The sequence below is a fragment of the Balaenoptera physalus genome (assembly GCF_965194825.1).
Source record: "Balaenoptera physalus genome assembly, chromosome: 8".
In the NCBI taxonomy this organism is placed as follows: Eukaryota; Metazoa; Chordata; class Mammalia; order Artiodactyla; family Balaenopteridae; genus Balaenoptera; species Balaenoptera physalus.
Window position 1 is genome coordinate 24,655,632 of NC_138887.1, and position 15,615 is coordinate 24,671,246.

The 15,615-nt window shown below is 35.9% G+C and overlaps 1 protein-coding gene across 2 annotated transcripts in view; it reads right to left on the reverse strand.

Moving 5' to 3' along the window:
- The window catches only part of HGF (hepatocyte growth factor), a 104,574-nt gene that overhangs the window by 43,568 nt on the left and 45,391 nt on the right, over positions 1–15,615 (reverse strand). Inside the window, exons 6-8 of one of the 2 annotated variants that reach the window (XM_082473499.1) lie at positions 15,473–15,600; positions 9,354–9,474; positions 7,840–7,958 (exon numbers count right to left, since the gene is read on the reverse strand). In XM_082473499.1, the coding sequence (XP_082329625.1) occupies positions 7,840–7,958; positions 9,354–9,474; positions 15,473–15,600 (368 nt within the window). Of the gene's footprint in view, positions 1–7,839; positions 7,959–9,353; positions 9,475–15,472 lie in introns of both variants that reach the window. The other variant, XM_082473498.1, reaches the window with a different exon arrangement.

Below are 15,615 nucleotides of genomic sequence, written 5' to 3' on the forward strand. Positions count from 1 at the left end.
TTTGCAGGTGATGAATATGGTTATTATCTTTGATCGTGGAGATGGATTCATGGGTGTATGCGTATGTTCAAACCTATCAAACTGTGTACATTAAATATGCGATGTTTTTAAATATCAATTTTACCTCAGTAAAGCTCTTAAAAATATAAAATGGATGTGGACACTTACATATCTAGAAGTTTAAAAAATAAGAAGGAAAAGAAAGAGGAAGTGAAAAATAAGGTAAAATATGACAAGATTTGTTTATTTTGTTGAAGGAAAAGCCATCAAGACATCAAGCAACGAAGGAACAAAACTAGCTCATGGAAGCATGAAAACTGACAATGAGTTGAGGTGATGGGAAGAAGGTATGAAGCAAATCTTCCTGGTTGGCAATGTTTGGGAAAAGCCAAGTTTTCATATGAAAATCAAGAAGCATAGAAGAAATTCCAGGAGACACTAAAAGAAAATGAAAACTACCACTGAGCAGGAAGGTAACCGTCATTCATTCAACAGATTTGTTGAACTCCTGTCGCGTGCAAGGCAATGTGGTATCTCTGTGGAATACAAAAACGACCTGGTCCTTATCCTGTTGGAACTTACAAATTTTGATAGAGACAGCTATTAACCAAATAACTTCAAAAATAAATGTAAAAACCAAATTCTGAGAAGTACATGGAAGGAGAGATTTATGTTGCTATAAATATACAATAAGGAATTTGACCCAGTCAGGGAAGTCAAATGAAGAAATGATAACTGACTTGAAATTTGAACAATGGGTAGCTGTCAACTAGGTGAGGAAGGAAGAGAAAATTTTTCAGGGGAGAGGAGATGGCAGGGGTGAAGGAACTATAATGAGAATATGGAAAATATGAGGTATAGGGAGAAAACTATTCTGGCTGGAACAGAGAGCATGGAGAGAAATGTATATGAGGCTAAAGATAGGGGTGGAGGAGTAAAGGATGGTCTTGTTTTGTCTGTGTCCTAAGATCAAAGGAAATGATTGAAGAGTTTTAAACTATTGTGTATGTGTGTGGTATGCTAGGCATAGGGAATGATATATTCAGATTTTTTTAAAATGTCATCCTGTTTGCAGTGTGGAGAAGGGATTGGAGGGGAAAGCTAGTGAATGTGGATATAGCTCCACTCAGAAGGCCACCCAAATATTCAAGATGAAAAATAATGCTGTCTTGGATAAAGGAGACAGTGATGAAGTGAAATGGAGATTTGATACATACATAGAAAATAAAATTGACAGGACTTAATGATGGATCAAATGTGAGGAGTGAAGGAAAGAGCATGTTTAGGATTATTCTAGGCTTTTGGATTTTAAACTGTGTAAATGGTGGTACCAATCATGCAAAAGAGAGCTTAAAAAAAGCAGATTAGACCATCCTATAGGATAAATGAAGAAAATCAGAGAAAAAGATAATACACGATAAAAGTCTCCAACCAGGCAAGTTGCTGGTGGTAACAGGTGGGGAACAATTGGAACAGCCAACAGGTATATCCTAGTAGGTGTATTTTAATGGGACATCAGCCTTACACGTATGACATGTAGCAAGAAGGTTGTTCTCAGAGGGATACCTGGAGTTCCAGAGATCTTTTCAGGGATCTAGGAGGTCAAAACTGTTTTCATAACAATGCTAAGATGTCACTTGTCCTTTTTACAGTGGAATTTCCAGTTGCACTTGATGTATGATATCCCAAAAGACTGAATGCAGAAGCAAATATGAGACACTCAGCTATCGTCTTCTAATTAAGGTAACATTAAAGAAATTTACAAAGAATCTAAAACAATGTCATTGTCCTTCCTATTTTTCTGAAAAAAATATTTTTCTTTTAAAATGTTATATTTATTAACATTCAATGAGCTTATTATTTTTAATGAATTAAATGTTTTTTAAGTTATGTTTTAATTTCCAATACAGTAGATTCATGTAACCCACGCGGACAATTTGGGGTTCTCAATAATGTGTAAAGATACCTTCAGTCCAACTGATTTAAATACTCAATGGGATAGCTAAGGGACATCAACCACAAGATAAGGGGCATTAACCACAAGTTAGCTTTTCAGTTGCCAAAGAGCTACTAAAGTTCACTTCAGAAAAGCACAACAAATATTATTTCTCTCTGAAAAGCAGTGAACTAATGTACAGAACAAACTCTTATTCAGAATACAAAGTTATTATTATAGGGGAAAACCATAAAAAAATCAGTACTTCATTTAAGCACTGCATGGGACTTCCCATCTTGCTATATGTTTGCAGTGTCTTAAAATTTCATATTCTTGGAAGTCTGTTAAAAGTTACACAGCCAGAATATGTGTGGGCTGCTGCCATTTAGGTAGATGTCACCTTCTGAAGAACATGGTGTGAAGGAGGACTGAGAAGGCCTGTCCCAGAATACCCTGCTACACATTTGTCAGGTGATGAGCAATGTTCATCCTTCACTTTCAGTGCTACACTAATTGTAAGACTGAAAGTTGGAAGCAAAGTGACACTACAATAAATTTGTAGTTCATTCAGCTTTTTAACAAATAAAAGGAATTGAGAGCAGTATTCAACACCTTGGATCTGGTGTAAATAGCCCAGTGTCAAGGCAATGTCAGCTTTTACTTTACTAGTTCATGCTAAAATTCTGAAATTTTAATTTTATCATAGATCTTGGTCTGTTTTGTTCACTTCTAGGAAAGTTCCCAACAACTAGGAAAGCATGTGACGTATAAGAGCTACTCAACAAATATTTATTTAATGAATTCTATAGAAAAGGGGCAAAAACTCCTCTTTATGCTCTCTCTATGCTTCCTGGGATTGCTACTATGTCCAAGGCTTCTGCTATCACTATTCACTTATGACTCTGCATGACCTTCAGGGAAGACTGAACTTAGATGTACTTTGAGCACAGATATGAAGCACCTGCGTCTCAATATAAGCAGAACCAAACTTATTATCTTTCTCCTCAAATTATACCTCGTTAAATATGTATCATCTACCCAATAACTTAGGAAGAATATTAGACTTTACCTTTTCCCTATCTCATTTCCCACATTATCCAATTCATCATTATATATGGGACGTTCTAACTCTTTAATATTGCTCACATCCTCCTTCACATTGTTATTGGCACTGCTTACTGCCTTAGTTCCCATTCTCTTTATTTCTTACTTGCCTGTTAAAATCAACTCTTCTCAGATACACCTGCCTCCTTGCTCAGCCCTCTCCATGCTAATTACCCAGAATACATAGTAATTCTTCTGGATCAGTAGTCTTCAAATGTTGTTGGTTTTTTTAATTTGTTTTTGTTTTTGCTCCTGTTACTAAAATAATTTTGAAAAAATATTTATATTCCCTCTCTTGTTTTTAAGTTGACATTTACATTTTTTATGCTAAGTTTAAATAGCTGCAAAAGATGTGATTTCTAGCATGTTTTAACTATCGATAGTTTTAAATTGAAAATTTTTATATCACTCTTCTATAATGGATTTAATGGACTCTAAATACCACAGTGATTTGATACCTATACCTTTTTCTGGATAAAATGTACATTATCAAGTTCTTTTTCTCCTTGAATCATTTTTCCATTCCACTTTACCCACAGACTGTTATTTTAGTGTAATGTATTTTATTTTATGTTGGAGAGTCTTTTATTCCTCACCTATCATACTTTCCTGAAAGATTTTTATATACTTAATTTTCTTTTAATTTCTTGTGACCTCAAAATTCTAAGAGATAAATGCACACTATACTAAACACATGCACAGCCACAAACACACAAATATACATATATATGTACACATGTTATGGATAGAGTTATACAATTATTAGCAGAACATAAATGATAAACAACAATAATATATAGTATTTTCAAAGGTCTCTTTGTTTAGTGTCCCCAAGGTTTTTACACCCCAGGACAGTACACCACATTAATATTCAGGAAGGATTAGCAGTTTGCCTTTTTTCAATAAAGTAGCAAAGGGCAGTTGTCAATGGGCAGGGAGGAAGTTGAACTTGACTGACTCCTTGGGAACACATGCATCTCAAGCAGAAGACTTTGGGAAAGAATTCATATAGAAAACTAGGAGCTGGAATTTGAGCCCTTTAACCTATCCATGCCCATAAACCCCTAGGACAGTCTTTGTTTTCCCCTGGGTTTCATAGACACCGATTTGGAAGCTACTGTTCTAGATGACAAATCAGATAAGACCACTCTCTCTGCTTAATTTTTCAGTGTTTCTCATGGCAACTGGATGGGCTACTCTTGGATCCTACTTCATCTGCCTCACATCAATCTTATTTTTCTTATCTTCTTCCATTTCTCTGTCTTTACCCCATCCCAACTCATATCAACCTAATTACCATGTCTTGAATATTGCCGTGCTGCTTTACCCATCATGTCTTTGCACACCTTTCTCACTGGCCTACCTAATCACAGTCATTCTGTAGAATTGAAATGAGGATTATTGACAGTAGATGGAAAGCACCTTTCTGTAGATGTTAAATAAATGGTAGCAATTACAACCTTCTTATACAGTTATTATATAATAAAAAAAGAGTTTTAAAATTCCCCTTCAACTTTAGAGAAGACAAGTGACACACTCATAAACTCTATTCTTTTCTTCAACCATATTGAAAACTCAGAATGAATTCAAGCAATTGGGACTGAGAGAAAACCAGAAAGCTCACCGAGGAATCAAATGATACAAATAAAAAGTGACAATCAATATTCTGTTACAACTAGTGCAGGTAAATATGTGTGTGGTATACAGAATTCTAATACACCCCTAAGATTCCTATCCACTGATGTACACTCTGTAACCCCCTCCCCTTGAGTGCAGGTAGAAGTTGTGAATATAATGGGAGAGCCACTCCTGTAATTAGCTTATGTTGTACAACAAAAGTGAAGAGATTTTGTAGATGTAGTTAAAGTTCCCAGTCAGTTGACCTGAAATTAATCAAAGGAAGACTTCCTTAGGTGGGCCTGACCTAATCAGGTGAGCTCTTTAAAAGCAGGTGCAGAGCCTTCTGCATCGAATCACAGTGTGGAGGCAAAAACTGACCAGTTATTTTTCAATCATTTTCCCAAATAAAGATGTACTATTTTCCCAGGAAAACAAAACACTGTTATTTTTACCTTTCACAACTCTGTGTTAAGGGGAAAGAAATTATATGGAAGTTCTAAAGGATATGATTTCTGAACAAGTCCTTTTGACATTCATCCCCAGTGCAGAATCTTGGGTAAAGTTGGCTTATAAAATTTTAATACCTTTGAAAAAAGTTCTTAATAAATAAATGGAAGAGGGTGCAGAGGTCAGAGGTTGAAAGTAACAGAAAGCTATCCTGTTGGCCTTGAAGAAGTAAACTGCCATATTGTGGAGAGGGTCATGTGGTAGGAAACATCAGGCAGTCTCCAGGAGTTGAGGATCTCAGCACTACAACCACAAGAAACTGAATTGGAATATTGGAATGGGACACCAAGTCTTAGATGAGACAATAGGTCTGGTGGGCACCAGGACTGTGGCCTTGTAAGATCCTAAGCAGAGGACACACCTGACTCATGCCTTGACTCCTGACCCACAGAAACCATGAGATAAGAAATATGTGTTATTTTAAGCTACCAAGTTTTTGATAATTTGTTATGCAGCAATAGAAAATTAATACACAATTGAAACCATCACCAAATTCCTTAGTTTTGCATTGTAGCCTTTACTATATGTATAAGCCAAAATATCTGGAAGACATTCTCTCTTATGCTTTCCAAAATTCCTGAATGTCACTTTATTTCATTAATTTTAATAAAAATATAGCCTCTATATATAAGTTTACAAACTAAAATCTGTCCTGTAATAAAATATTTTAAAAATATTCCCAAAGCTGAAAATATTTTTATCTTAACTACAATTGACCCTTTAACAGCATGGGTTTGAACTGCATGGGTTCACTTACACGCTGGTTTTTTTCTAGAGTAAATGCTATAGTACTACATGATCCCAAGGTTGGTTGAACTCACGGATACAGAGGAACCCAGGAGGGTCAGCAGCCCCTAATCATCATGTTGTATATACTACATACTGTATATAGGTTGTATATATTAATACTATATAGGTTGTATATACTATATAGGTTGTATATACTATATACTGTATATAGGTTTGGGTCACAAATTCTACCACCATTTTCTTAGAATTAGCATCCTATAAACATCACCCTCTGTTTAAAAAAGCCATCAGAATTGTTGCACGTTAGTTGTATAAATAGCTAACTGTAGACAGAAAAGAAAAAGAAATTTATCTAATAGTTAGAAGTGTCATATTCAGTCTATTTTTTTCCTCTCCCAATGTCTTTTAAAAATAGCCAGTCTTATGCATGCCAGTTGAAAGGTGAATGTGCCAGTGAATATGCATGTGAGTGTGTGTGTGTGTGTCTGTTTATACTGGTCTTATTCCAGAGACGATTTATGAGTGCCTAAAACACACACAAAAAGAAAAATGGAAGGGAAACTATTGGTTTATTGTACCTAGCTGGTCTAGAATTACTGACAGATTAACAAGATTTTAAAACTCATTGAGTTGAACTAACCAATCTATACAGAGAAACACTGTCACAAGAGTCATCCCTTATTTTAAGGACCAAACAGATGGTTCAATTTCCTTGGAACACTGTGTTCACATTGAGAGCCTTCCAGATTCTGCAGTTATTTCACATATGCCAGACACATCTCCTTTCTGTGGGTTTTATTTGAGTCGTCCAAAACATTTCCTTTTATTAGCAGGTCTAAGTGGAGAGATATTTACCTTGGCAGTATCATAGTGTAGATAATACTGAATAAGTCTGTTCAAAGAAATAGCCTCATCATGCCAATCTAGGGAAATATGCAAATCCCTATCCATAGCCTCATAATTGTATATTTATCATTCTGGGTGCTGGTACCTGATTGTATGTCTTTACATTTTTCTCTCTAGATATACATATCTTTATATTAGCCAGCCAATTTATAACATGATTCCACCTTACTAAATTTATGCAATTCTGATTTGAAAGCATTTTAGGATACAGTTGAAAAAATAAGACTGTACACATAAAAATAAAAGCATGTTTACACCTAATTATTATCCAGGATTATTTCAGAGAAGAATAAAAATGTGTGAGTTAACTGTGGAGGAGAGGACCAAGTGTACAGATTCAAAGGGATATCACAAAGCAAGTAAGAAAAGAAGCTTTTATCATAAACTCAGGAAAGTTGGGTAAAGGCCAGTATATAGAAGGATAGTAGGACTGCTAAAAAACAGGTTGAAAGAGAATGCAGGCTGTGTATAAGGAGGCCAGAGAGGTGAGGATCAGCTACTAGAGATTAAAGATGTCTGTGAGAATCTTCTGTTAGACTTAGTTTTCTACATTGCAGCCTCTGTCATTCACCAGAAGATGTGCATAGTCAGTTGACAGCTCATGTTATGTCTGGGAGGATAGGTAGGGAAAGGATACAGGATTGGAAGGTAAGAATCTGAGGTCCTAGCTCTTATGGCCCTAATGACATTATGATACTGCACATAATCCCTGATCTTTTTCCTCCCTCTGTAGATTGTTTTCCCTTTTTCTTGGTAACATGAGAATGTTTAGGTCTTTGCCATAAGTATAAATGTTTTGTGTGTACGTGTGCACTTGTGTGTGTATCTCTTTCAAAATAATGGCTCTCTGAAATGCAAAAGATTGGGTAGGATTATGTAACACATTCTAAAAATGTTAAAACCTATACACGTTAAAGTATCAAGTAAAATAGTTGTTAACCTGTCTCACTAATAATCGCCTGCTTAGATCCAGTCTGTGAGAGGAAAAGGAAGCAATAAATTTGACCCTAACTTACCGCACATTTTAATTGCACAGTACTCCCAGGGGGTGTCAGGGTCAAGAGTATAGCACCATGGCCTCGGCTTGCCATCAGGATTGCGGCAATAATTATCATCAAAGCCCTTGTCGGGATATCTGCAAACCACACCAAGAAAAGTGTCATGTAAATCTGCCTGGAACACCACCCAGCTCTCAGCTCACAAAATAACTTTTGACTTAGCTCGGATACTGTTAGCTGAGGAAAGAAGAGATTTTCTATGTTTCGCCTTACAAGGACTGCTAATCATTGACTGCTGAATCTATTACTGTGCATATTCTACTAAGGCTAGAGTACCATCCCCTTTGCTAATAAGTTAGGTCCACTTGGTACCGGTCCACTGGTTGAGGTCCCAAACTGAATCCCCTTCTCATAAAGCCCAATTAAGGACAGATTACATAAACATGACCTCGTGTAGAATGCTCATTAAGAAAACAGGTCCTCTTCTAGGGCAGACTTAAAGTTCAAACTGAAAGTTAGGTTTCAATAGCTATGTTACTAATGATAGCTCAGTTTTAGAGCTAGAGTCTTTCTAGGTCATGCCCTCACCTCCAGCAGAGCTAGAGACAGACTCCATCACACCACTTTCTCTATACCCACCTCCCTTTAAATGAACAGCGTCCTGAATTGGCGAGTTGTTTTTAATTGCTACCATATTCCTTGTGCTCTCACTTAAAAGACAAGAGATGCACTTAAAAACAAAGCAGTTTTAATTTCATCTAGAAGAGCAAGACAAAAAGAGAAAGAAGAAAGAAAAAACACCTTTCAGCAATTTCAGAAGAAAGGTGGGGATAGACCTTCTTCTGTAGTTATTTGTATTTTTAGTCTTTATAATAAAAAGAAGGAAAAATTTTTTTCAACTAAAATGTTTCCTGTGAAATGAATGGGCCAAAATACACATAATTTGTAAACCATTTAAACTCAAAACCTACTCCTGAGGAGAAAAGTAGACTTGGTTGCCTGACTTTTCCAGATGGGCAACTTCAAAATCCACCACAAGAAAGCAGCAAAAGAATTGTTTGCTCCGCCTTTCATTCCCTCTCTATGGGCATGAGCTGCGTCATGGTGTCGCACATTGACCCCACTTTACCTAAGTCATGGAAGGTGTGGCACTAGGAGGAGATTCACGTTCACTTTTATTTAACAATAATGCCGCCCTCCCCGGCTTGGGCCTGTCCAAGTGGTTATTATTGAATGAGCTTTTCTCTTTTTGCTGCTGCGGAAGGGAAAGAGGAAGCTTCTATTAGTGTTTTCCTTCTCCAGCCACTGATGTTCCTGTGTTCAGGACCATCCTGATTTCAGGGACTCTTAACCTCGTCAGCCAAGACCAGTTGGAGGTGAAGCCAGCACTCTCATATACCTCATCGTAAATCCCTGTGCCCCAAGACTGTCAGGAAAACATTATATCAAGAGAATTTCCATGGTAATTTGCCATGGGGCAAATAACAGTTTGTAAATAGAATCATTGGACACATGATTTGGTGGTATTTTACCTTTCTGGCAAGAATTTATGCCGATGTGGAGTCTGATGATCCCAGCGCTGACAAATCTTGCCTGATTCTGTATGATCCATGGGGCCTCGATAACTTTCCCCATTGCAGGTCATGCATTCAACTAATAAAATTAAAGCATGGCATGTTAATTGCTTTTGACAGCAAAATCAAGAACACCACTGTTCCATTCAAAGAACAGTAAATCACCTGTTTAGCAAGGATATTTTTAGAAAAACTTACGTACCCTTTTAACTTTAAATTAGGGCGTAATGTCCATTAATAGTGGCATAAAATACTCCCTACTGAACTTTTCATACAGTTTAAATGGGATTTTTGTAGTTAGTGTCATACAGATTTACCATAGGGCCAAGATGCTGCCTTTCTAATTTTTTAATAACTGTCCAAAAGGTACCTAGAAACTGAAAATCCTTGGGGATTTTCCCTTTGTTGTTCTAAAATGCCGGGGGTCTCAGTATCTATACTGTCAAACATGACAGTGCTCTTCTCTCAACCTACCCTGCAACACATACACAGAAAATACACAATTTAAAATGAGTACACATCATACTTCTACAGTTAATGCCAAGATCAGGACCAGATAGATCTGAGAGACCAGCTTCAAATAGTAATCTGGTACTATTTAAAGAATGTGAATATTTTACAGGACAAAATCATGGTTCCTTTCTATCAGTGAGTATCCACATCGAATAACTGAGCAGACTTACATACTTATCTAGCTTAGCATAGAACATGACCTGCTATTGAACTTCTTGTACTCGCTGTTTTTAAAATGTATAAGCTGATCTAATTATGCTGGATATTGCTGATGACTCTGTGAAGTTAATTAATAGTTCTCTTCTGGCTGGCCTCTTATACCACACTGAAAACTCTGAATCACATCAACTAGCTGAAAATAAGGCTTCTCAAGTGGACAGGTTGATTTGTGGCACGGCAGGCATCCTGTGGAATAAATCATTGCTTGGCTTTCCTACAAATCCGGCAAACTTCCCCAAACACATCATTTGTATCTTGTGATTACTGATCGTCTAACATTAGCTGAAGTGGGAAAAGATATCAGTGTTTAGTTTTATCCACCGGGATCTAGCCTAATGAGTATTTGTAGAAATTCGGGATATATTATTAGAATCGTCACTTTTGAACCTTTGATTTTTATAAACTAATAGGACGTTAATAACTAAATCCCTAAAACATGAAACCATTTGGCCTGATCCATCTGCTTCTTTTCGTGTAGGTTGATCTATGAACTAAGACAAGGGACCAATTCAGCTTCCTCTCATTTGATACTGAGATCCCCCAGACAACAGTCAGTAAGCTCCTGAAGTATAAATGAGAGGGATCCAAGAGCATACCGATAAAGGTGCTCTGGTTGGCCAAGGTCAATTCCACATCGGTTATGTAGTATCACATTTCAGCTTTCCATCTGAATGGGGTTACAAACTTAGTTCCCATTTTAAAAAGAATGCAAGGTTTGATATGTTCACAGAAAATGAGGCAACATTGATCATTGTTGTTTGCTCCTTTGTATTGAATGAAAGAGTAGAATAGAATCCTATGATCACAAATAAGGGGATAAAATATCCACATGTACAATTTCTAATCTTGTATAGTACTCAGGAATCAGAATATACCTATTTTGTCTCAATTAGAAAATGCAGTTTATAAGAGTATATCCTTTTCTAATTAGAGTGAATAAAATTATTGTCTGGGAAACTGTGTTGGGGCATTATTAAAAAACACTTCTCCTGAAACTTTAGAATTTTTAATTTTCTTAAGGAAACATAGCTACACAAATGAAACAGGTGATTCTATAAGATGACTGCTTTCCAGCATGAGCGGTAGATCAGTGCTTCGCCAAACTTTAATGTGCATAAAAGTTACTTTGAGATCTTGTTAAATAAAGGGCAAGTTCTGATTCAGTGAATGAGGACTGAGGCATTAATAACAAGTTCCCAGAGGACGATGCTGCTGCTGGTCCTTGGACCTCACATGGAGTAGCAAGTTTGTAGATAATTTATTCAATTCTGAAAGTTCTTAGTGTTTGGCTTTTAGGAGAGAATGGATTTTACTTAGACCTTGAAGGATGGATAAGATGTGGATAAACTATAAAGGGGCAAAATAACATAAACGGTACAGAAACATGAATTAGTATGCTATGTTTATAGTAAAGTGAAGAGAGAGTTATGAATGCAGGTGCAGACCTAATGAGATTGAAAAATAATAAAAGTTAACACGAAGAATGTTAGATTTTGGAAGGCAATGAAAGTTGCTGTTGGGGTGGGAATTAAGTGAATCCTGTGATAGGACTGAGATGCTAAGTATATTATAGTTACATATTCTTTGATTATTCAGTATTTTTAACATATAAGGAATCATTTGAGCCTTGCAGTGAGGAAAACAAGGCTCACAAAAGTTTTAAGGGACTTACCTAAAACAGAAAATGCCAGATCTGTGCCTGGAACACAGGTCCTCTGACCCACAGTCCAGCGCTCTTTCCATTCTCCCTAATTGCCTCTTTGTCCTACATATTTTAACTTGTTTCCTACACATTCTTACTGGTCATACTTTAAAATAGGTTGAAAGCAAAACTTTTAGAAAGTCAGTCTCCCTGCCTTTTCTCAGTATTGTCCTCATTACCCTCTTCGCTCCTGTTTACAGCAGTAGGTTGCCTGCCTGTTGGATTCTCACCTATTGGGGGCTAGGAGAAACGAGACTGGCCATCTTATCCCAGGATGAAAAATTTGTGGTTTCTCCATTGCATCCAACCGTCAGGTTAGTCATAAAAATTACTTCGAGAAAGGCAAATTTTGAACTCATATTTACTTCTCAAACTTCAAGAATTCTAAGACTCTTCTAAGTTTTCCCAGCTCAAAGTCAAGCCATATAGGTGGAAACCAAGTCCACCTACCTACCAAGGACTCAGGTGAAAGCATTATCTATATAAGAGTGCAAGAGGGTGAGAATTGCACCTCCTGCTGTATTTCCTTTTGACTCTCTCTATTGTTGCCAATGTATTATTTAACCGTTCCAGCAAGTTCTTCCCTTAAAAAAAAACAAACAAAAGCAAAATACTGTCCCAGTTCACAAAAGCTCAAACTAAATAAATGTTTATATTCATAAGTAAATGAATACCTTTTTCTAATTATAGTTCTGCCCTAATTGATAATAGAAAACTACAAAAACTACACCTGAATTGTAATATAACTAGGATTAATTTAACACCTTTCTCATATACTAACTAAACTCAAAAATTACTGTGTTCCATTTTTATCAATCATAAAACCACAAGTGATCTGAGTTCACAGACTAAAACAACTATTTTGAAAATATCTCTCAGACAAATCCACGCTAGTGATTACTTCAGCAAAACTGAATGTTTAAAATATGGTCTCACAAATCCACATTTATAAATAATAGTTTTATTTAAATCTTTGTTTTTAAAAGTCTTTTGCCACACAGAGTATGGAATTACACATTTAAAGTTATGGCAGTATTATTTGGTATTTTAAGTGTAAGGTATTTAAAAATAATGATTATGGCTTAATAAAATGCATTTACTTGAATATTTATCATTTAAAAAATCTGTTTCAATGACTAGTGATTGCTTTATTTTAAATCCCAAGCAAATGTTAAAGCAAGAAGTCAAATTTTCTATACCTCTGTTTTCCATAATCTTTGAATTAAACATTAATGGTAATATTTTCTTTACATAATTATGTAAGGTTCTAAATGTGATAAACGAGTATTCATTTTGGAATGCTTAATATATTTCAAAGGTTTACATTAAAAGAAAATAATTTTAATCTTTAAATACCAGATATATTTTTATGAACCAAAATTGCAGACAAATTTCAGGTGATTATTTAGCAAATATTTTAATATAGTTAGAAAAATTTCAAAAAATATATACTGTTCTACTTGTCCTTTTCCAAAGAACAGTCCAAAGTTGACCACATACTTTTCTTATTTAATTTTAAAGTATACAAAATGATGTGATCATTAATATTTCATCCATAATAATATAACCTTTGGAACTTGACATTTACAATATCCATAGATTAAAATGTCTCACCCATCATACTATTTAAACATTGTGGATTTTGAGGCGTTTTCCTCATATATGTATTTTAATAGAAATTTACATCATATCTACATTATTTTGTATATTTTGTATTACCCATTTTATAAATAGCTATTTTTCTCCATTAATGTATTGACAATGCTTCTTCTTATTTTAGATACCCTTCATTAAAATCCTGCTAAAACACTCTTTATGTCAGCATGAATTTAAATATCACAGCTCAATTCACAGTCCCTGAAATATGTTTAGCCTACAGGACAGGTGTTGGTTTACTTCTCTCACAGGAGGGTTATTCTACTCTTTCAGACTTCTAGTTGCTTCCAGAGAAAGCATATCTGCAACCTTTAATGCCACCGTGACCAATAGCATCATGTGCCATTCATACTAATGATCAATGCCCTTTTCTAAGGGAGGTGCGATGACCTCAAATCATTTAAAAATATTAGGGACGTATACTCTAATGAGATAAGGAATACCAGAAATTTTTCCAAGCATTTATTTTTTATCACATTTATTCTACACCGCCTGTCATTTTAGATATATGCCAATATAGTTTGATGAAGGTTCTTCTCTTAAACCAGGGGTTGAAAAATCACATTCCCACAGACTAGGCAGGCAAGATAAATGCTAAACTGTTTAAAGTTTGACCAATTTACCTTCCCTTGAAAACACTGTCCCAGGTCAAACAAAACCAATAAAGAAAACTCCTTGCCAATAACTTTCAACCTCAGAAAACTGTGATAGCGGAGAGTTCCCTAAAAGTAGGGTTTTCTTCCATGTGTAAATTTAAGACAAATATTACAGACTTATTCATACAAAACAGACATTCATAACGTTATCACAGATCAGTTTATTATTTTTAAAAGAAAAGAAAAACAAGAAGTTATAGTGAACAGAGTATGATATGGAATGGAAAGTAAGAATTTACAAACAGATGGAACTGGCTCTAGCACATGAATTCAAGAATTTTAAATTAACTAACAACAGAAAACAAATTCACCTTCTCTGTGACAATTAGCTAACAATGGCCTTTTTATGTGATAAATATCAACCTAATACTTAATGAATATTATGGAAGAAATAGTTCAAAAAATATTTGGTTAATCACAAACAGGTAAAATATCTCACTATAAAAATTGGACAGCATTCCAGCTGTAATCCCCACCCCAAGTACTTCAGAATGCTACTAAATTTTTATCAGAATTCAGTCCATGTTTCATTTTGATTTTTAGTATTTTAGTTTCTGACAGAACTAAAAAAGCCAGCTATTCAGTAGCCAGATAACCAAGAAAAATGAAGCCACATACAATGCTGAAATGGTCACTCTTCCTTCTTGCGGGTCATTCAGTTTCCACTGTAAAAGTAAGGGCAGTGCCCTTTCGTGCTGTGAGAGGAGGTGAAGACACAGACATGGGTTTAGAGTGCCTGCCTTCCAGACAGCCTGTGATCTACTGTTTTGATCTCTTCAGATACCATTCTGAATGGTATTCAGTTCCAGACTATGTATCAAATTTGGTTCACCAAAACACACACAGGGCACTCGAACTTTCAGTGACCCCCTTCCTTATTCTCTTCTGGGTCCGTATACCCTTGCCACACCACTTCAAAATAGCTTTGACAGAACTTCTGCAAAAGCGGGTTCTGGATGAGTAGAATTAGCGTTACTCATAAAGGGCTAAGTGTCATTCTGCTCCTTTCAGGTGAAGTATGGGAGCAGATTTTGAGCTATTATGAGCTCAAAACAGCAGATGAGGAAGCCCAAACTTTTACTCTCCCCGAAGAGATACCTCAGGCTCTTTTGAAATTCAAACTGATAACTCGCTCCATTATTTTGCATTAATCTGATGATAATCAGTTTTTAAAACATCCTATAAAAATGCTCGAATTATGATCTATAGTTGCAATTGAATGAACATCATATTCATTGTGATTTGATTCAATTCTGTTAAACTTTAATGTGAGTTGCAGTTTTACACAAAGGGAGAGCAGAGTGCCCCACATGGCATTCAGGTTCATTTACCTTCTGAACACTGAGGAATGTCACAGACTTCGTAGCGTACCTCTGGATTGCTTGTGAAACACCAAGGTCCCCCTTCTTCCCCTCGAGGATTTCGACAGTAGTTTTCCTGTAGGTCTTTACCCCGATAGCTCGAAGGCAAAAAG